At 31.8% G+C, this 23593-nt stretch overlaps 4 protein-coding genes across 6 annotated transcripts in view; 3 read left to right on the forward strand and 1 right to left on the reverse strand.

The window, feature by feature from the left end:
* LOC119836154 (cytosolic 10-formyltetrahydrofolate dehydrogenase) overlaps window positions 1-2593 on the forward strand; it is a 10625-nt gene extending 8032 nt beyond the window's left edge. The window contains exons 12-15 of the mRNA XM_038361408.1: window positions 363-560; window positions 1140-1312; window positions 1848-2047; window positions 2465-2593. Coding sequence (XP_038217336.1) covers window positions 363-560; window positions 1140-1312; window positions 1848-2047; window positions 2465-2520 — 627 coding nt within the window. The 3' untranslated portion in view covers window positions 2521-2593. The remainder of the gene's footprint in view (window positions 1-362; window positions 561-1139; window positions 1313-1847; window positions 2048-2464) is intronic.
* Window positions 2594-3276: 683 nt separating this feature from the next.
* On the reverse strand, window positions 3277-8620 carry LOC119836297 (protein nessun dorma). 2 transcript variants are annotated; one of them, XM_038361588.1, is made up of 10 exons: window positions 8507-8620; window positions 7980-8160; window positions 7463-7676; window positions 6850-7079; window positions 6559-6719; window positions 5828-6038; window positions 5448-5620; window positions 4939-5046; window positions 4221-4369; window positions 3277-3574 (listed from the first exon to the last, which is right to left on the reverse strand). In XM_038361588.1, exons 2-10 carry the CDS (start codon window positions 8158-8160, stop codon window positions 3478-3480), a joined length of 1524 nt encoding a protein of 507 aa, XP_038217516.1. In that variant the 5' UTR covers window positions 8507-8620; the 3' UTR covers window positions 3277-3477. The 2 variants fall into 2 exon arrangements, with proteins under 2 accessions (XP_038217516.1, XP_038217515.1); XM_038361587.1 differs by lacking the exon at window positions 8507-8620 and adding an exon at window positions 8238-8256.
* A 2761-nt stretch (window positions 8621-11381) lies between these two features.
* LOC119836239 (cytochrome P450 4V2-like) lies at window positions 11382-20081 on the forward strand. Its single transcript, XM_038361513.1, has 11 exons — window positions 11382-11558; window positions 12617-12791; window positions 13194-13300; window positions 13691-13778; window positions 14318-14500; window positions 14702-14777; window positions 14943-15201; window positions 16234-16302; window positions 18035-18209; window positions 18353-18532; window positions 19836-20081. The coding sequence occupies exons 2-11, from the start codon at window positions 12623-12625 to the stop codon at window positions 19994-19996; spliced, it is 1467 nt and encodes a 488-aa protein (XP_038217441.1). The 5' UTR covers window positions 11382-11558; window positions 12617-12622; the 3' UTR covers window positions 19997-20081.
* A 1673-nt stretch (window positions 20082-21754) lies between these two features.
* The window catches only part of LOC119836238 (cytochrome P450 4C1-like), a 6011-nt gene continuing 4172 nt past the window's right edge, over window positions 21755-23593 (forward strand). Inside the window, exons 1-2 of one of the 2 annotated variants that reach the window (XM_038361511.1) lie at window positions 21755-21869; window positions 22386-22567. In XM_038361511.1, the coding sequence (XP_038217439.1) occupies window positions 22399-22567 (169 nt within the window). In that variant the 5' untranslated portion in view covers window positions 21755-21869; window positions 22386-22398. Of the gene's footprint in view, window positions 21870-22341; window positions 22568-23593 lie in introns of those variants that run through there. The other variant, XM_038361512.1, reaches the window with a different exon arrangement.

Genomic DNA, 23593 nt, shown 5'->3' on the forward strand with positions numbered 1-23593 from the left:
CGCCCCGCGATTTCACCCGCGTAAGTCTGTATCCCGTAGGAATCAAATCGGCACAAAAATTTGCCTATGTTGTCTGACTATCGACGTACCAAATTTCATTGCAATCAGTAGCTTTTGCGTGAAAGAGTAATAAACATTAATACATACATACACACGTCCATACTTACAAACTTTCACGTTTGTAATATTAGTAGGATAGCTTCTAATTTACTAATATATTTTAAATATCTATCCTCATTCTTCGTATCATTGTGGCAAAAACTACAAAAATGAAAAAAATTGTCTTAATTAGTTTAATATAGGTTATATATTAATATATTAAATATAACGTATTATTATAGTCATAATTCAAATGATTTCAGGGTATGGGTTCAGTATTCTTTAACAAAGGTGAAAACTGCATCGCTGCGGGTCGCCTCTTTGTAGAGGAATCGATACACGATGAATTTGTGAGAAGAGTTATTGAAGAAACCAAGAAAATGAGTATCGGCGACCCCTTGAACAGAGGCACAGCGCATGGACCTCAGAACCATAAAGCACATATGGATAAATTAATTGAGGCGAGTTTAAAATTATTATTTTTGCAAGACAGTATAGAAAACCAAGCTATAAAGGAGGGATAATCTTACCTCAAGGCTTACCTATATTAATAATGGAAATCCTCATCCCAAGCTAGTGTTTAGAATTTGCTTTTAAAGATTTAATAAATAGTGCACATTTAAGTCTTAAGATTTCAAAAATCAATTTATCAAATCAAATCAAATCAATGTTTTTATATCGGATCCCATGTGTAATTATGGATTCATATGTTATTTATCATATAACGGAATGTGAAGTTCCATTCAACTCTATCATAGATTTAGAAACTCAATATTAACTGTCTTAAAAAAATAGGTTTTCAAATCGACTTTTCTTCGTGTTTGTTAATTGTTACCTCTCAAATTTTTACTGAGTGAGCCAATTTTGATGATTCTTCTTGTATTGAAAGCTTGTGCCTCCCCTGTGGTTCCATTAAATTGGTCTAATTGAAAGAGGTTTAGTTTATTAAAAACAATATATTTTCTAGATTTTATAGACAAGATTGAATAGGGTCTATGTCATATCGAATAAGAAATTTAATATGAAGATATTATCCACAGTTCGTAGAGCGAGGTATACAAGATGGCGCCAAGTTAGTGTATGGAGGCAAGCGTGTGGACAGACCGGGTTATTTCATGGAGCCGACCATATTCGTTGACGTCACTGATGACATGTGGATCGCGAAGGAAGAGTCCTTTGGTCCAATCATGATTATTAGCAAGTTTAGCAGCAAGTGAGTCTTGGGATCGTTTTCATTATTTGTTATAGCTACTAGTTTAAACCCGCGGCTTATCACGCGTTAAAAACGCAGTTTAATAAATATTGTTATACATATAATCCTTCCTATCTATTAAAAAAACGTAGCGTAGTTTTAAAGATTTAATATACATGGGGACATATAGATAGACAGAGAAAGTGACTCTGTGTTAGTAATATGTAATGACTAATGATGGTGAGGGAATATAGATTATTATTTGAGTAACTGCGTTAAATCTTGCACAATGAAGTTCAATTTCTATAAAAATTGTTATTGTTAAAATAGTATGTTTCATATCTGTTGTTCTTACACATAAGGACTAACGCTTCATCAGTAAAGTTTCACCGCTTGCTGATAATGTCGTTGATAGCATTTTGGACTAGTTACGTGAATTGTGCTATTTAACAGATAAACTAAACAGAACATATCCAGAAGTAGAGACGTAGTGACACCGGATATCAATGTATTTAATTAGTATAAGTAACAAGATATAATAAAAATAATTTCGCAGGAATATCGATGACGTGATCCGCCGCGCAAACAACACGGAATACGGTCTAGCGAGTGGTGTGTTCACAAAGGATGTGTCGAGAGCGATGCAGTTCGCCGAAAAGATAGATGCAGGAACGGTGTTCGTCAACACTTACAATAAGACCGATGTGGCCGCGCCTTTCGGTGGCTTCAAGCAGTCTGGCTTTGGAAAAGATTTAGGTAAGCTGTTATTAATATTTCCTTTTATGATTTATTTATATAACATTTATGATAAGTTTTGTTTCGTTTACAAAACATACATAGTATTATAGTCCTCTAAATAATTGCTTAGTTAAGGTCTATAAATTTTCTCCTATATAAATAATACAGGCCAGAACTTCATACATTTGCCTTAAAATAAGCAATAAAGCCACCTCTTGTACAAACGATGTCTTTTTTGTTTAGTCTTTTTTCTTCATTTGTTAATAAATAATATTTGAATCTAGATATGTCTAGATTCTTCTAGTAGGTTGTATATATACGAGCTTATCCATAAAAAAATATCCAACCTATATTAATATAACTGCTTTTTCTCTCTAACCGATGATTAATTAATATATGTTATATTATTTTAAACACATATTTTATTTATTTCAGGTCAAGACGCTCTCAACGAATACCTCAAAACAAAAACAGTTACAATAGAATATTAAGAAAATAGAGTACAATAAATATACCGTATTTAAGATTTATAAATGTAATGTATTTTTAATAAATGCTCATTTAATAATACTGCTTCTTTTATTTCTATTTCTAATAGTATCAACTTACACACTTTTTAGTGGTATATATATAAATTGATATATTATGTTATAAATCTATAATAATATATTATAATAATATATTTTACAGCTGAAGAGTTTGTTTGTTTGAACGCGCTAATCTCAAAAACTGCTGGTCCGATTTGATAATTTTTTTCAGTATTAGATAGCTCATATATTGAGGAAGGCTATAGGCTTTATATGTACCACGAGCGAAGGCGGGGCGGACCGCAAGGATATAACATAAATCTTTTCAATTACCGATAATATTAAAAACAAACTCAAGTCTTTCTCTGGGACAGATTTTCCAATAGATATTATTAGGAATGCCTTAGGACTTTCATTAGAACAATAATAACATTTTCTTTATTTTAATCAATGCAATTATAAATTACTAGCTGCGCCCCGCGGTTTCACCCGCGTAAGTCCGTATCCCGTAGGAATATCGGGATAAAAAGTTGCCTATATGTTATTCCAGTTGTCCAGCTGTCTACGTACCAAATTTCATTGCAATCGGTTCAGTAGTCTTTGCGTGAAAGAGCAACAAACACACACACAACTTTTGCCTTCATAATATTATTAGGAGTAGGAGTACCCCAGATCAAAGACTCTTTTTTTAGTCAATTTAAAAAAAAATAAAACCAGAAATCATATTTTAAAAATATATAATATCGAACAAACATAACATACTGTTCACTTTTAAATTTAAACATAAAAATTAAAAATACGCGTAAGCTCCGTATATTTTCTACTCATAAGTTAAAGCTACCGTTTTATTTTATTATTTTTATAATAAAATTGATATCGAACATTACTGTAAAGGTATGTGTTTTTGGACGTTAATTACAATTATCCAATATTAACATTTTGATTAACGATTAAAACCTCTTTGCGTAAATCTCCCGAACCGATTTTACAATTATCTTCTATGTGAAGTCCTTCCGTGCTGAAAGTAAAATAAAGATTATAAATAAAATAAATAAGTTCTGTTAGGTGTTAATATCACCATTTATTCCGACTGATATAAATCTAGATTCTTAGATACCTAATTATTTTAAGTATCTAATTTGAAGTTGTTAAAAATCTACACTAATATTATATAGAGGAAGAATTTGTATTTTTGTATGTTTGTAATGAATAAACACAAAAACTACTGGACCAATTTCAAAAATTGTTTCACCATTACAAAGCTGCAACATTACTGATTGACATGGGCTAATTATGTACCACGGGCGAAGCCGGGGCGAACAGCTAGTGTTTTTTATAATTACCTAAAAGTAGTTCATAACCAATGCAGTTATATAAGAAGTAATCAATAATAATATTGTCAAGTGAATTAAGCAACCTTTCGGTTGCCTAAGTTCACTGATTGCTGCCTAAAAATTCCGATCAGGGTATCGAATGGAATATAGAAAATAGCAAATAAAAACCCATAAATAAATATAACAAAGGTAAAAATCAAAGATGAAATAGCAGTAAATTGAAAGCTAATAAATACATCACATTTCTTTTTATGACCTATATTGTTTAAAGTAATAATGAGTTTATGATATAATTTAGTTACAGTTTTCTATTTTATAGATTTTACTCACTTCTCATGGTACATAAGGTCGTCCATTTCACAACGTATGCTCTGCTCAGTACATTCCTGTACGACAGTGTCGATTAACCTCACTTCAGAGCCAAGAAACATTTGTATACCAACGCCACACTTCTTTATCACACAGTTCCGTAACTCAACCTGAAATATTATAAGAATAATAAAAAATGACGTTTAATAAAATAGACTTATTTTTTAAGACTGTTGTCTTAAAAACGTCGTTTCGATTTAATTGAAAATGTTAGATTTGAACAAAAAAATTAAATGTGTAGCCTAATGGTAAACGCTCCCACCGCCCTCGTTTATTTACAGAGGTATTACACCTTCGCTAATGGATTGCCGATTTTTAAAGATGAGTAATAAAGTAAAGGACCGGGCAGGGTTAGAAAAAAGATGCTGGCCTCCGTCTCCCCCATACAAGCATACTCCAGTGCAAGCTGGACAAATTCGTGCCGAAGCACACCCTCGACTCTCACAGTAGATTGCATATATTGCATAATTTACATTTTTGTTCAAATTATAGAGGTATGTTATTCCTTCATGATGCAATCGATTGAGAAGATTTATTACACAGATACAAAATAAAATAATGTATATTAATTAGCTGTTTCAGAGGCTAAACCAAACAAGTACTAATCATTTATATATCGAAAAATGTGTCATGTGAAGTTCACAGTAATAGTTTAATAAATAAAAAATATCCTCCTTACTTGTGCGCCTTTATGAACGACGATTCCAGAATAGAAATTTTCAAACAAGCAATGCTCCAGGAGTATTTTAGCACCCGAATGAGCGACAATGCCTTGCGCACAATCACTCTATAAAAAAAAATAAATATAATATAAAAATAAAAACTATAAAACAGACTTTAAAACGTCCTAACAACTCAATTGTCTTGCTTGCTTTCGTTTCGAGAATACGTTAGGGATAGGAAATTATGTAGCCCTGGTGTATCTATAAATCAGTATAAAGTATAATAGAAAAACTCATAAAATTGTTGCATTGTCAAGAATCAGTATCCTTGTACGTAGTAATTAAATCTGTCTGGTTATAGTGTATTAAAATCGCAAATACGTCACACTAGCCAAAATCGGTTCAGTAATTGAAAAAGAGGGCTAAATACAGAAAAAATTGCGTTGCAACGGCTAACGCGCCTACAAACGACTGAATCGGTGACGTCCATAAAATTTAGTAAATTACTACTTAGATAATAATTTACCTGACTGCTCATAGTATCATCGAGAAGCTCACACTTCCTCATGTGAAGGGTTCCAGCTTTCATAACAACAATTGTATTAACTTGTTCACAATGTAGAGTCAAGTCTTGCATCCTACATTCCTCGCTCATCATTAGAAGACACGAACGCATGTCTGGCGCTTTTAAAACTGCACCTATATAGTGAAACAAATAAAGAATCCTAGTAATTTAAACAGATACCAAAAATTATCTAAAACAGTGGTTTCATTCAAAATGTAATATGATCAAAGCATAAAAAACGAGTATTGATTGAAGCTCAAAATCATTTATCTGTTAAAATTTCAACACTTAATTGAAAAACGTCTTCGTCTTTGGGACGTCATTGAAAATATACTAATTACCTTTTAAGCTGCATATGGACACACATGATAATGGTATTTCAGGTATTTCATAAGCGTTGCTACATATCACTACTTCATCAGGTTCCAGAGCAAAGCCATCTTCCACAGATGCCGTTATTGTTAATGTATGTTCATTTGTAAGATGTGTTTGGAGAAATTTTGATAGTTCGGCAAAATCTGATATCGGACCTCCTTGCCAAAGAGCTACAACCTAAGAATAAATATTATAGCAACTCTGTTATCAGATTAAATTGTTAGGAAATAAGATATTTCATTGAATTGAACTCATTAATATTTATTTTTCATAATGGTTTCACTCGCGGATGAGCCCACGGGAAAAGTAAGTATTTCTATAGCTCATGTGTTATTCTGGTACATAAGCTACATGACTGCTAAGTATCATAAAATGCCTTCAGTGGTTTTGGCGAGAAAGAGTGAAAAACATACAAACATTCATACATCTTCACCAACTTTCAGATTTATAATATTCTAGCTGTTACGCACGGCTTCGCACGCATTAAATTCGAAGGAGTTAAATAGATTATTGTTATACCCATAAAACTACCTGTTGAATCGCTCTATCTATTAAATAAGCTCCATAAAAATTGTGCAGTGTGCAGTTTTAATGATAAGATTACATAGGGACAGACAAAGCGACTTTGTTTTATACTATGCAGTATAGTAGGATTAATCTTTAACTTCTAAAGATATTATCTACAGGAAAAACTTACATTCTTTTTACTTTTGTTCTTTAGCCACAAATTTTTCGCTTTGGCAATGTATCGCTCCCTTATTAGTGGATCTTCATATAAATTCCATTTAGACATTATCCCATCTAGCCTTGTATTTATTTCCGCATAAGCAAGTATATCATTTGCTGGTAACATAGAATCTATAAAGAAAATTTTTTAGTAATATTGAAGCAGCCTATTGAAATGAAGTCTAAACTACATTGATAATTTAAAAAATTTAAAGATTTAGACTCTGGCATGCAATAATATCAGTTAAAAAGTAAATTTTACCATCTTCATCAACAAGATCTTCATCACACATTGATAATTCAAAGTCTTTTAATTTCTCGTGAGCATTTATTGCACTGTTTCGTAGTAGTGTTATGGACCGAGCCACACATCCTGGTATTTTGCCATTGTGTAAATCTGACCAAAGCACCATACGATCTTCTATATTTTTCGGTAAGAGTATTTTACTGTCTTGGTCATCCCATGGCATCCATATGTTATCATAGTAGAATCTGGAATGTTTACAAAAATTTTAGATGTATAAATAATGAACTATCTAAATCCTTATAATTTTATTCTAATATAACATGGAATATATTATTTATTCTTAAAAGTATGAATTTTAGTGTAGCATAAAGCTCCTAATTGATAAATCTTTGGAGAATCATCATCATCATCAGCCCATATATGTTCCCACTGCTGGGCTGCACTCAGGCCTCCTATGAGGGTTTAAAAATCAATTTATTTCCTGCATGCTCATCTGTCTCAAACCCTTACCATATAATATGATATTAAATGTCAATTTAAAATTAAATATAAAGATATTAAAGCATACATTAAGCATAGATATTATAGCATCAAGCATATTTAAGAAAGTAAAAAATATTCAAACTACCTTAACAAATCAATAAATTCTGCTGTGCTAGCCGCATTGACACATTCCTCTCTTTGTTTAATAGTCGGACGGAGTTCTATTAATGGTACATCCATTACTGTTTCAGGCAGCGAAACACCTTCATGCTGCACACTCAGGACTTCAATGTTTGCAGATAGTTCCTCAAAGTTAACTGATGTTACTGAGATATAAGCCACACAGGGAAATCTCACCTCTAGAGAAAAAATAAAGATTTACATGAAAATACTGTGAGATTGGCAATATGATTTTAATTTACATAAGTTCTGTGGGATTTTAAAACATGTATTTGGTTTCCATGTCATATATTTAATTGTTATAATTAATTTTAATTGTAAATTGTCTTTTACACATAAACTCCTTTTTTAGGTAGAAAAAATTACAAATACATTTTACAGCAAGACAATTTGCATTGTGCAGTTAAAAAGCGACACATTTTAAATCTAGAGTTATACAATATGTGTGATAAGGAGTTTAAAGCTATATTAAAAAAAATTACCAAATTTTTTGCAGAACTCTTTTGATAGTTTCCACAGTGCATCCCAGCCTACAGGCTCTACTAACGCCTCCGCATGAATACTCCATTGTTCTCTTGTGTTTCCTCTGCCAGAACTAAATACTCGGAGAAGTTCTTGAAGAATTTCATTGTCACTTCGCACAAATGTGAACACCGCTGGCATCTGAAACAAATTTTCGATAGATTTATATTTCTCCTTTTGAGTGTCGTCATAAATATCACTTGGCTTGCGCCCCATACCATGGTCAATTTCAGACTACGATAATCTACCTCTCCATCAATAAAGTTAATCTAAATTATGAAATGACAGTGTCCATTACTGAACTTAATGACCAACGTAAAATACTGCATATAATAGCGGCTTCCAGTAATAGATGCATCCTTATTATAAGATCTAGGTTAAAATAATGAAAGGGTTTATTGAAGACCGGTAAATCTGAGTCATACGTACTTACATATTTTGAACGAAATGAACGCTTTGTTACATATATTATAATAATTTTACGTACCGTTGCTTGAGTTTATGTAACTTTTTTATTATTACTTAAATCACAGTAAGTTCATTACCATCAAAACTTCCTTACTTTGCTTAATGCTACTTTTCAAACTTTCAAAATATTTAATTCAATTCAATTTTATTTTATGAATGGCTTCAAAATATTTAAAATCCGTTTAGAATTTAATATTTGATTGTTGTCAGTTGACAGTTTTTATTCGAATTGGCAAATTGATTGGATCCTAGGAAATTGGACATTTTAAGCGTCGAACTTTACGCACGCAATTAAACAGTTTTTTTAATAATGTCAATTTAAAACAATGATTTTCAACTTTTGTAAAGTATAATGTTTAGTGCATAGATTATACACTGGGTTTAGTGCCTTTTACTTTACCTACCTACCCTTCAATTCGAATACACAGTGATTGATAGATTTTACATCCTGCTTTAACTAAAAAGATACACAACAAAAGTACAGAACAAAGTCGATAAGGTAATATAAAAATATTATAATAAAATAAATAGTCTCTCGTCACTCTTAAATATTATTTATTCAGTGCCACCAACTTATCTTCGAATTGTATGGTAAAAAAGTAATAAATTATATCATTAGTATGATAATAGGTACCGATGTCCGATAATTTAATTAAATTTATTACATCTTTAAATATCACAAGTCACGAATAATATGAGAGAGAGAAAGAACGATTTTACCCCATGCTTAGGTATAATTTGATGATAGTCGAATTATTACTCGTAATATTTTTCTACTCTATGCGAATTATAGTGCTCAAGACCAATAAATAAACCATTTTTGGTATTGTGAAGTACGTGAACCAAAATAATGATATAAATTATTAACTGAGATTCTGATACCTTTATTTTATTTAATTTTAACGTATTCTAGCAACGAGATTTTAATGATAGCTGATAGGTCGCCAATATTAATTAAAATCTTGTTCAAAATCAGGCGGCTACCAAGACGTCCTAAAATAGTACTATTTCCTTTTGTGAAAAAATGACCGCAGGTCGTACAGCGCCATCACGCTGGAATTATTGCTGCTTCAACCGTCATGATAAACTCTAAGATGATGATGAAATTGTTAATTTCAATTTATGTTCCTTTTTTATCTATAACTAGCTATCCGCCCGCGGCTATGCCCGCGTAGTCGCAGGTAACTTAGACCCGGGGTTTTTCTCGCATGTTCCCGTTCCCGTGGGATTTCCGGGATAAAAACTATCCTATGTCCGTCTCCTGGGTCCAAGCTACCTCTGCACAAATTTTCAGCCAAATTGGTTAATCTGTTCTTCAGTTATAAATAGTGTAACTAACACCACTTTCTTTTATATATATAAGATAGGGCAGCGCTTGACCGTGATCTCGCCTGATGGTAAGCTGAGATGTGGTCTACAATGGAACGCACTTCCCTAGAAGCTTCACTCTTCTATTGAAGACCTCCAAATTGTGCTCGTCGAGGAACATAGACTCAGGAAGCATGTCCCAGTCCCTTACAGTTCGAATAAAGAATGTGGAATCGAACCGCTTCGTCCGGGTACATGAAACAACTTATCATCAGCTTATCATCTATACCACCTCTGCTCGAAACTGTGAAAGAAAACAGCTGGAGGAAACCGCTGTATCCAAGAATTAAAAGTTCCATGACATGTAACTTGTTACTAGTTACTACAATGTCTCACTAGGTAGTAAGTTTGCGCGCGCCCTTTTATTACATCCGAAATAGGTTATAACGCGAATACGTGAATAGATAAATAGAAGGCGAAGCATGTTTGTAATCCGCCTAGTTTTTCGCACGATTGTATAAAAAGCACCAGTACGCATGACAAGTAGGTACCTACTTATCCTTGACACCTTATTTTGTTACTTTATTGTTTTTTTTTTAATCATTTATATTCAAACAATTGTTTTTGTCAGCCCCATTGAAACCGTTCTCTTCTAATCCCTAAAAAAACGAAAAAAAAAAACGTAAATACGTTGTATTAGTCTAAGAATATGGTTCATAAACAGACGGAAAAGATCTTCCTAGTCCATAAACCAACCCTGCCTCCTCCAAACAAGGTTTGGATAATAAATTATAAAAAAGACCCATATTGGCTTGTATTACAACTGATTTTTGCAACAGTTCGCTGCGTTTATTCTCATTCCGAACACATTCCACCAGTAGTTAAATGATGTACATGATATAATGTTTATTTTTAGGACAAGGCTTTTTGTCAAGTCTATTAAAATATAATGTTATCAAATAGAGGAAACCCAATCACTTTTACTCCTTATTGTTAAAATTAGCCTAAGTAGCTATGCTTAATCCAGATTATAATCGTACCCTGTATAAATTCCACATAGATTCTATTAGTGGTCTTCAATTAATTCTTTCTTTATTCGGGTTTAAGTCGGTAATCCATTTAGAGAGTCGAGGTAGAGAGTCAGCTCTACAACCGCGTACTCGAAGCGTAGCAGAAGCGCAAGGCTCTGCAAATATTCAACGGCGGTGGTAGCGCTTACCATTAAGCTGCGTTGCTTACACAGGTCCCTGTAGAAGATGGGAACCTAAATTGGCTGATGATAATGATTAGGAATAATTTATGAAAACTTAACACTATAAGCGTCAAGTAAGTTTATCCAAACAAAGCACGCTTAACGTCACATAGGGATATACAAAAAACAAAAAATTTATATGGAGCTCACGCATTCGCCTTGGGGTCAAGGAATGCTCTAATAGTTTCCACAACATTAAACTATAACGTGAATGGTAGCCATATTACGCCACTATACTCATATCTAAGAAATTGTTGTCATTATGTGTATCATTATTGTTATATTTATTTTGTCCTCTTGCGCAAACGCAGATCAGTTTTCCCGTCATGGTTCATACACCAGCCTCTCGGTTATTCGCATAAAACAGAAGTGTCAATACAGTTTGTTTATTGTGGTTATAACATAATTTAATCATTAATATATTTTAATAAAAGAAATCATTTATTTTTCCATTTTTTTTATTGATAACATTATTCAATTAGTTGTATTTCAACCACTTAGGTATTTTTAGGTGAGTACCTATCAAATAAGTTTTTGTCTGTAAATGAAATAATCTAAAAATATAAAGAATTTTTAAATGGTATTTTTACATGAACGGTTAACGTTTAAAGCACAGCTACATAGTAACTGTCTGGTAATCTGCTTATTACTATAAAACATTGAAAATCAACATAATACTTTTCCGCTTCAGCGCTTTACATTAATCCAGTACTTATAAATTAAACATACATATTTTAAAAATAAACATTGGTTTTCTTAAAATCTTTAAGTATTTCAATCCTCGGTTGTAATAACATATTATTTTCGCAATAATCGATAATTATCTTTTACAAAAAAAACTGAACTGCTCTCAAATTGACAGGATTGGACCAAATTTAAATAGAATCACATGACAAGTAACAGCTTTTGAACATAAATTTATAATCATTCTATTTCCTATAGATATTATGTAATTTAATTACCTACACATGAAAGTTTTGAAGTATGCAGTTATCATTAACGTGATCAATTTAAATAATAACTTATTTTTTTAATTAAATTTTAAAATATATGCGTGAATTGTTAACCAAGCATTAATTCGAGTTTTAATTTAATTTATGTCATTTGCATCTTGTAAAATATATTAAAATAATTTTCAAAGTCAAAGGTTAAACGATTTTCCGCTAAACAAATAGAACTTGTAATTTATAATTGTATTATTACGCCTCGCTAACTTAAATAACGATTTGTATGTGATGACGAGGATTAATTTATTATAACAATATAACACATTATGCTATGGTATGTTCTGGAATGGTCTTATACGCTTCGAATCTATATAATTACTACCTAATTTATTCACAAGCTGTGGTATTGTAGGTCTTAAATTATATAATCATAAACACTATTATTGGAAATCAAGGTGCTAAATAGACACGTCAAACAAGTGCCATGAAATGAAAACGAAAATTTTAATGCAATTTAAAAACATCGAATTGAAGAGATATAAATATACACAGGATAAACACAAGAATAAAAAAAACACATGAAATGAACGGGAATAAAGTGTGTAATTGTTATTTATTTCAGACGAAAATGATTCCTTTGTACCTTATCAGCCTTTTACTGTGTGTGCTCGGTTTAATATACTGGTTGTATTGGAGATGGTCTCACAGACATTTGTTAAGCTTGGCGTCTCAACTTCCTGGGCCCAAAGCTTTACCGATACTTGGCAATGCTTTGTTATTCATGACCAAACCAGAAGGTAAGAAACGATAGCTCAGTTTTGTAGTTAAAATAATTATACACATGTATTTAGTGGAGATAGAGTGATAAAATATTAAATAAAATGATGGTCCAAACCTACAATGGTCCAAAATCAGTGTCGCAGGGAATTCAAAAATGAAAAATAAAAGAAAATAACATGTGCGAGTAAAGTACCAATTAAGAAAATAGGACAATATTTAATACATAGAAATCTCGCATCACAGTGTTTGTCATGGATCACCTCCGAAAGGGCTCGATAAATTTTGAGGATCAGGACTAGGTCAGCATAATTTTAGGAAAGCTCGATTTTTTTGATTTCAATGAATTTTTCGTTCCAAATAAACAATTTTTTTTAATATATACATAAACGATGAATTGTTATATGTTACTTGATTTCCAGAGCAATTAAATAAAATCGCAGAGTTGCTAGAGAAATATGGAGATTATGTGCGATTTTGGCTAGGACCAGATCTCATCGTTGGGGTGAAAGACCCAGCTGATATACGGGTTTGTATGAATAAGATTATAGTAATAAAACAAATCATAATTCTATCTTACCAAGGTGTTTATAATTTTAAATTCAATCAAAATAGGTACTGTAATTAAAATATCTCATTATTAGATACAGTGAATAATATAAAAGTTGGTGTTGATTTGATAGACGGCTGGACAATGATTAGAAATAGAACTAAAATAAATAAATCATTATAAAGGTCTTTTTTATACATTTTTTACAAAAAATGAAGATATGCACTTAATAGAATATCAACTCAATAAAGAGATAGATTAACTTAAAAAAATTACCGTGTACCTAATAACTACCTGTTTAGTCTTTTTGGTTCGCTACGTTATGTTCACGAAATTAAATATTCACCTATTGACTAATTAATTTTTCAGCATCTATTAACTAGCAATAAAGTCAATCAGAAAGGGCCAGCATATGAGTTTATGGTACCATTTATTGGCAAAGGAATTCTAACTGGAGGTTAGTATCTACTTTTATTGATGTCACCAAGTACATCAAGTAAAACTCTCGTCTGTGAGTGGGGGAGCCGGAGGCCCGTTTCCTTTTCCTCACCATTCCCAATCCATTTCTGCTTTCTAGTCGTCAATCATTTTTATCCCGCTTATGGCATAAAAAAGAAATATATAACAGGTTTTTCAAAAGTATGTTAAATTGTTCTAAGGCGTCATTAAATATGTGGTATTTTAATATTAAATTCTCCATTTTCTATCAAAATCGTTGCCAACGTTTAAATTTATGTCAATGTTACGAAAACATCGTTTAAAAGTCATGTGATATCCTCACGTAAGACGCTTGAAGACAGATGTATATTGTAACAGCTGGAACCTGCGGCTTCACTCACATCTGGCTACGATGTAGCCTATGTGTTGACCCTGATAATCTATCTCTGTACCAAATCTCATACAGATCCTCAAAAAGAGCTTTTGCGTGAAAGAGTAACAAACATCCATACATTCTTAAAAACATTCTCGTAATATTAAGCAGGATTTTCTCTACAGGGCCCAACTGGCGCACGTATAGAAAAATAGCTAATCCTTCTTATAATAAAAGATCAATTGAAACATTTCTCTCTACTTTCAACGAGGAAGCTGGAAGATTGGCCGATATTTTGCGGAATAAAGACGATAAAACATTTAACGTGTATTTTGATGTTTTGCAATGTACCACTCAGTGTGTGTGTCGTAAGTACCGTTGTAATAAACCTAAAAAAAATTCTAAATATACATATTTTCCAGTTATGAAATGTTTATATTTCATTTCAATAATTTGCATATTTTTTATTAAAAATGAATCATCACTATTTATTATACATGTTAAGTCTATTACAATTCTCAATTATACAAAGATTTCAAATTTACTTAATATAGTTATTTGTATTTTAGGAACTCTAATGGGCCTGACAAAGGGGGATATAAAAAAAATAAGGAATTTACAGGAAGTCATATTAGAAACGCAGAAGTAAGTTTCCTTTAGAATCAAAACAATGTTCTTTTAATAAAATTGTACAAGTTTTTATGGTTTACGTAACTAAAATCTATAACACCCTAAAATACAAACAGCACATTCATAATACGAAAAAAGGGATTTGATATCGATGACCTTAAAAATTAAATTTCGTTTCAGTATGTACGAATTGATGTTCATGAAAATGACTCGATGGTGGCTACAGATACCAATAATATATTGGCTGAGTGGAAAATTAAAAAAACAAAGGTATTATTTGAAAATTATTGATGAAATGCTAACTGATATAGTAGAGATAAGACGAAATGCAATATGTGAAGGGAACTTTAATGAAGATGGTATGGGAATTGTCGACCGTTTCATTATCAGCGGATTACAAAAGGAAATAAAATTGGAAACATTTGCATTGTTTACAACGGTAAGAAACTATTTGTTTGAACATAATTAGTTAAAAACTGCCTTGGATATTACTTCTATACTATTATATCTATCATCGTGTTGTTAACGATCTTACGTAATTTTTTTTCTATTGTTAATTGATTCAAAGTTTGCTTTCATTCACGTTTTTTCTGTTGCTATCTTTTAACATTACAAATTCTATTTTACATATGTGAAATTTATAGCGGACTCGATAATGTTGAAAATTTTAAACCAGGGCACGTAAGAGAAATATTTAGGTTTGAATGCAAATAAAAAATTGTTGTATCCTTGACTACTATTAATTTTTTCAACCTTTGCTATGTGTATTTTACACTTTTTAATTCGAAATAATGAAGTAATAAGTACCAAATATGATACATCTTAAAAAATTATGCATGAACCATTTTTTTCTAGCCACTTAGCCTCCAACGCGCTTAAGCCATAATATTTAATATTTATAACTAAAATATAATTTTCCTTATAATAAAATATATGCTCTATTTATTACAACTAACAAGTTTCTCAATGACATGCTCATGGAGCATGTACGACAAAATTTTTTTATTATTATTAAAATAGAGCCATAATGATTTCGCACTTAGATGATAATGGCGTGTAGGGCGTGTGTGCGATAAGGGTTGCTCATGCAGAAAATGCCCTTTTACTTTCATAGCTTGTTCCTTTCATACGCCGATAGCTGTTAGACCGATCTTCTAGTATTTAGGCAATTTATTTAATCTTCTGCAAACAGTGAAGTGTGTGAACAATGACTATATAAATTGCCAGATAATTTGTATCCATAGGTAGTTTGGAATGTGATAATTACAATTATTGTAAATTAAGTCAGTATATTGACCGCATCAAACAACAGACTCAACGATCTTCTACAAAATAACGTTAATTCTGAGATTTGCCACGGTCCTTGTAATGTACAGTAATAACTTCACATAAGTAGTTCATTACACTTATCCAAAAACAATGAAGGTTCTGAATTCGTAGCGTACGTTATAGGAACCCATTATTTTTTCAGAGTCAAGAGGCGTCTGCCAAAATAGCTTCTGGTGTTTTGCTGTTCTTGGCTCACCTTCCAGAGTGGCAGGTATGCCCATATCTATAAATAATAATTTAAGTCCCCGTAAGATTGTATAAACCGTTAGTTTAGATCAAACTCGCGAGATTATAATCTGTGGACAAGTTATCACAATTTGACCGCGCAAACCGCAATTTTTTTTTTTCTTTTTTTTTTATTCGCTTCACAAAATGGAATTGACACAAATAGAACTGAAAAACGTATAGAAAAATTATTACATTGCGGTGTGAATTCCTAAATATTTGCTTTATTTTTCGTTAAACTATCACATTAATACGCCACAGACCACATTTTTGTATTATGCTGAGAATATACTTTTACCAAGGTCGGTTCAGTCAGGTGCAGACTGCAGGATGCGTGTCGATTTTTGTGAAGCGAAACTTATATCATGTTTAACACACATTTCTCAATTTAACAATTTCACATCGATACATTGAGAAATGCTTAAAATTGAGAGATTATAACTTAATTGTAAAACTATGGTTTGATTTACTGAATGCTCCCATACAAAAATTTAATTATTACTCAGCTACAAATATATATAAATCGCGTTTAAAATCTGTTTAATAAAGTCTTTAATTAAGTTAAAACTCTATCAATCACATATGACGCGTTTTATAAATAGGACTACAAAAGACGTAAAAATAAATTTGCTCATAGTTACTATTAATTTAATTCCGGACGAAGCCGCGGACAACTAGTTGTGTTATATGTAACAGATTTATTCGCAAAATAACAATATGAATTATATCTTAGAATATCATTAATCTTAGCCTGTACGTCAAACAATTTATAAATGTTTATTCATTCATACGAATAAATTTACAAACATAATATAAACAATAACCATATTGATTTTCTAAATTTTTCTTTGAGTGAAGAATTGGCTGGAAAATAACAAAATTATTATTTTTCCTGAGGGTGATATGGACAACAAAATTGTTAACTATGATAAAATGGTATAATTACCAAATAAAAGTATTTGATAATTTATGTCGTTATGTTTACATGTGTGTTTTCAATCATCGTCGTTTTTATTATAATAAAACTAGCTGCGCCTCGGTTTCACCCGCGTAAGTCCGTATCCCGTAGCAATATCGGGATAAAAAGGAGCCTTTATGTTATTCCAGTTGTCCAGCTATCTACGTACCAAATTTCATTGCAATCGGTTCAGTAGTTTTTGCGTGAAAGAGCAACAAACACACACACATCCTTACAAACTTTCGCATTTATAATATTAGTAGGACTAGTAGGATTAACGAAAATTAACCATTAGACCGTACGTGAAGTTATTTTTTAAAGTTCGATTTAAAATTTTACTTATGATTATAAGTAAAATTTTTAATCTCCTGTTAGATTTGGAAAACTGTATACATACACCTTCGTTACTGCAATAATTTTGATGTTAATCTGCCTTCAGTCAATGACGTGGGTGAAATCGTGGGGCACAGTTAGTAAAAAAAAAAGGTGTGTGTGCGATTCACACATGATAGAAGTGAAACTTCAATAAATCGTCAAAAAAATGAATAAAATAGTATGTATATTTCTGTCTCATTCTTTGCCGGCTTCATTCTACACATTTTTGTATTTCTGTCTCTTACCTGTCGTTTTTCCGTTGCATCAGGTTTGAAATCACAACGATTCTAAAGAAGTTTCACTTTAATAATTTTTTCGTACACATACATGTGATTTTTAACGTAAATCTTTATTTCTGAAATAACCCGTACATTATTACTCAAAGAAACTGATATACGACGAGATTGTTCACGTTTTGGGACCTGAAGAAGAAGATATTTCTGAAGAGCAACTGAAGAAATTGCAATATCTGGATATGGTGTACAAAGAGGTTCTACGGTACTTGTCTATCGCTGCACTTATACAACGGACTGTTGAAGAAACTATAACTATTAAAAAAGGTTAGGTAATTCCTATTTCGGTTAAACAACTCATATGGGCGTAGTTACTACTCCAGTGCGAGCTGGCCCAATTCGTTATGAAGCGTGCTCGACTCCTATTAAAATATGAATACTCTTAAAACGACTATAATTCTATATTTCAGGGACGATAACTTTACCTCCAGGTACTGTAGTGGTTATACCAATACATGATCTCCATCGTGACACTAGATTTTGGGAGGATCCTCACATGGTCAAACCAGAAAGATTCCTGCCTGAAAACATAAAAAACAGGGACCCCAACGCTTTCGTGCCTTTCAGTTTGGGTGCTATGGATTGTCTAGGTAATGGTGATTTTAATAATTATCTAGAAAATGTGTTTGATTTTGCACCATAACTATATATATTGTTAGTACCGGTCCGCCAGAACTTCATCCATGGTACGTTTTGGTCTCAGAAACGTTAAAAAAATTATAAAAAAAACATTACCCGACTTCAAAACCACTGGAGAGCGAAAAATAAATGAATTGATTAAAATTTTAAGTCGGTGCCAACCAAGCAAAGTACGCCTTGAAGAAATTGATGTTATTGATGATGTAGGTTACTAATTGAAAAACCATGTAGCTATTAAATATCTAATTATTGTCTATTAGCATTAAACTTGGCTGGTACCGACTATACAGGTCTATGTCTTATAGCGATATTTTTATAATATATAAGATCAATCAAATATTCCGATGAGATAAAGGTCACTTTAAGTAATAAATAATAACAAATTATGTAGCAATAATTAAAATTTTCCGTACTATAAAATAATTGAGGAAAATATATTATGTAAAGCTACTCCGTTATTTATTAGGTACGGTCTACTATATTATATTATTCATAATATAATAAATAAATAGAACTGCTTCTTATATATATCGTCTTTTATATTTTATAATTACATTACATTCACTTGATAGTAAATATATTTCAGGCATTTTATTTAAAGGTCTAGATGAATGCCTAGATTTTTGATAATGTACTATTATGTTTAATGTAATATAAATTACGTGTTTGTCTACAATGGACTCCTATACTTTTAATCAAATATGCACACCATATGCAGTTTGATCCAACTTAAAATAGAGGGCAGTTTTAATTATTTCACTTGAGGCAAATAGCAACCGAAAAGAGCCGGGGCATGCGGCTAAATTACATATATTAAAACGAAACGACACAATCAATAGAACACCTAGTGTATGTCCCTAGTATTTATTAGGCAATCAATATAATGTTCTCAACTTTTTCTGAAGAAATTAATTCTACAGATAACGCAATACCCACCCACAAGATAACAAAATTTATTGCCAAAAGATTATTACATAACTATATATAGGACCGCCTCCTTGGTACAGTGGTTAACGCGTGAGCGTAGAACCGAGGGGTCCTTGATTCAATTCCCGGTGAGGACGCACAAAAATAAATGTCTCGGTCTGGCAGGACACAGAAGGCTGATTACTACCTACTTGTCCGTAAAGAAAATCGATCAGTGAAACAGATGTACATCATCTGCCCCACGCAATCTGACAAGCAATCGAGCACATATTCACATTTATAATATTTAATCAATTAATTAATCTCAATGTTTTCACTTGAACACAGGAAGAGTTTATGCAACGACGCTTATAAAAACAATAGTTGTTCGAGTCCTGAGACATGTCGAATTATCAGCAGAAGGAAAACTGGAAGATCTAGACTTACATGTGGCTATATCAGTAAAGTTCGCTAAAGGATACAATCTGCGCGTAAAACCTAGGTTTTAAGAATAAATAAAATAGCGGAATGCACAATATTGCTGTTATTTTTTATGTATCTGTAATTTTGTAATATAATATAATGTAATTTGTAAATATAATGTTACGTACATAAAAGATTTCTTTTATTCGTTTTCACTCCTAAAATGATATTCTATCAAGGTTTCCAAAAACTATATAACATATCAAACTGGCTGGCACCGACTTTAAATAGATACTTACTTATTTTCATCAATCTGCCTTTGCCTCACTTTATCCAAGGAAACCAATTGTATAGCACTTTTTAATACTGAGAAGGTTCTTCGCCGGAAGCCCATCCCGGGTATGGCAACCATGTCCTGAAAAAACAACTATACAAAATGTCGCGTCTTTGCTGTTCACCATTGAAGAGTTCCCTCACCGGGAGCCGCACATGAGGACAGCAGTATTATTACGATGGAGATTATTACGGGATATAATAGTATTGCTAATTTATTTATAAAGTTTCGTGTCGTTGCTCTGCGTCTTTGAGGAATTCCATTTTCCAGCAACGGTAAAAGCAACAGGTGGTAAGATGTCCCTGTACCTAAAGGGCTAAATAAAAAAGTCTATTTGCAGGCAATTTAAATATACATTTGGCTCCTAAAATCACTAATGCTTTAAATAACTACGATTACATAACTAGTTGCATACTAGGTGTACTAATCTATATACGACTAGAAATAATAAAACGGTAAAAAAAAACTGTGTACATTGAAGATAATAAGCAAAATTAATTTGAAGATCTGGAACACCTTGATATGAAACTCTGGTACAATCCTTTTCTATGTCATAAACACACACTTCACACACACACACTTCAAACACACTGCTCACTCACACCTACAGACCGAATCATGTATTACTACAAACCTTTGATTTCTTCGTTTAAATTGTATTATTTTTTAATGTATGCGTAATTATCTATTATCCATCCATACAGTATTTTCTTATTAATCTTTGTAAAACACTTTGCTCAAATTACCTACTTATAAGATGATTAGCTGAATAAAATCGTGTACACGCTACTGTAGTGTAACACTATCTAGCGTGAACAAAAGTTCCAGAACACCAGTTTATAACTATATTAAGAGCGTAGGTGGGTGGTAATTTGTAATGGTAAAAATAATGAAATAATTATTAATGTTTCTAAAAATACACAGGAAGTAAGTAGGTATTCCTGAACATAGAGTTTTCTTTTTTTTTTACTTTTTTCCTGGATGTAGATACATAAACAATAGTAGCATTTAAACGTTGTTTAATTTTTCATCAAATTCCTCGCGTATTTAAAAAACGCCCATCTCTTGCTTGCGCATTAATGTGAACTAAAAGATTTCAAATTTATATTTTTTTCAGTTTTCCATTTGGAAATATATATCCTTAAAAAATTGCAATACAGCTTTATTTTTTAAAGTCTACAATACTTAATATGATTTTCATGAAATATATAGCAAATTTATTCCATAATAATATCTTCGATATCCCTCTCGTGCTAAAACAATGACCATTCTAACCATACCAATTTTTTATTAATTGGAAACCCATGTTTTTTTGGTCAATCCTTAATGTAAACCTTTTTTGAAGTTTATATTCATGAAATATATTGAAATTTTTTAAAAGTACATCGCTACAGAACCCTGTATATAAGCCAGGTCCGCTCTAAGCTATAAATATACGAATATTATGTATTCTCAAGTAATTATTACAGATATGTAATAACATTTAAATATACTTTACAGGCTCTATTTAGTACACGTCCTGATAGCAATCAAGTATCCTTTGCGTGCCATATAATTTTTAATAATATTTCCTCAACATTATTTGATGTAGTACGGTTTCAATGTGCTGTGTAATCTAAGTAAAGGTGAGACGGAATATTCGTATCTAATTACAAAATAAATTTCGAAGTGTAACTATGAGATATACGCACATTTTCTTTTCATTTGAACTCACAAAATGAGTAATATTTTAATTACTTTTCATGTAGATTATTGAATTGTATTAAATGGATTACCAAAAAGATAAAGGAAAACGCATTTAATTTTTGTTAGTGTACCGTAGTTTTGTGTTTGTTAGTGTGTTTTGTTTAATTTTTGTTAGTCTTTAAGGACATCATTTTCGATGTGTCTGGGTATATATTTTGTAAATAACTTACGCATATAGATATTGTTGCGTAAATCTTTATCCTCTTGTTAAAACTACAATTCGAAGGTCTTTGGTCATCTATACAAAAACAGATACTGGCATTATCCGTCGTTAGTGGGATTGGCAGTTGCTATATAAGAAGAAGTATTTTTATGAATTGTCCTAACGAGGTAATTAAATGGAGGGCCGATTTTTGTTTGGAATTTTTGTATAAATAAGTTACTTTTATTTACAGATAAGTTAAGAAAATGTACACGCTTCTGTCAGCAGTAGTGTCAGCAGGTCTTATTGTCTTATCTCTTTGGCTTCGATGGAGGTACAAAAATAGTCGATTATTGGAAATTGCTGCGAAGATACCCGGTCCGCCCGTGGTGCCTCTATTCGGAAATTCTCTAATGTTTATGTGCAGATCTGAAGGTACTTATGTTATTTAAGATTTCAGCATTAAATGCTTTAAAAAAAAATTTATATTCAAATCCATTAATAGTTCTTATAATACAACCTAGTGGCAGACGATAATACCACAGATAACAATATTATACTAGGTAAGGTATACCAATACCATACCATACCCATACCTACCATTACTAATAAACAGGGTATTGGGTACTGACCTAAATCATTACCCATTTTAACCTTTGGGTACAGAACCTATAAATGGCGAGTTTAATTGAAAAAAACAATAATCTATCTAACATCATTCTCAAGCGGTTTCTAATACAAAATATTTGTAGCAAAAACAAACATTTCACGTCACGTGTGTAAAACAGTAGGTACCGTCACCAAAAAAGATATAAAATACGACTGAATCACGTATATATAATTAATTGGCGAACGGGGTCCACGGCTAGTTGGTGAACACTTCACCAGTAATCGTTTTAAAACATCTTTTTCATAACGTTTTTTTTTCTCACTTCGTCCTGGCAGTAAGATCATAAAAGAGTCTAATTCGCACTTTAACACGTAACACTAAATCAAACCTCCGAGCAATGAAACAATTATATTCATTGCCGTTCTTGATCTTGTCATGAACCTAGTTAATATGGCTATAAAATGTATTCGTTCAATTATATAAAACCTTTAACCCGGAAAATCACATAAATACCACGGAGACCATAATTATATGTTTGTTATATTAGATTCTATTCATCTATGCCACTTTACCAATCACAGAACATTGATCAAATACGTCTTTACTAATCTAAGCTACTGGAAAACATATTCTCTTTAGTGTATCTAAATCTGCAATCCACAATGCCCATCGCTGACACATCCTGTCCTACTTTGTTTATTTGTACTTTTGCAAGTGAAAACTTCTTTTCGCTTCGTAAAAAACTATTTTCGTAGGAAGTATCTAAGGCTAATCCGCCACATTAGGCTCTGATTAGCACACGTATTAAATACTTAAAAAATCGAAAAATTTATTTTATGGCATTTGATTTC

The sequence above is a fragment of the Zerene cesonia genome, chromosome 23 (genome assembly GCF_012273895.1).
Source record: "Zerene cesonia ecotype Mississippi chromosome 23, Zerene_cesonia_1.1, whole genome shotgun sequence".
NCBI lineage: Eukaryota > Metazoa > Arthropoda > Insecta > Lepidoptera > Pieridae > Zerene > Zerene cesonia.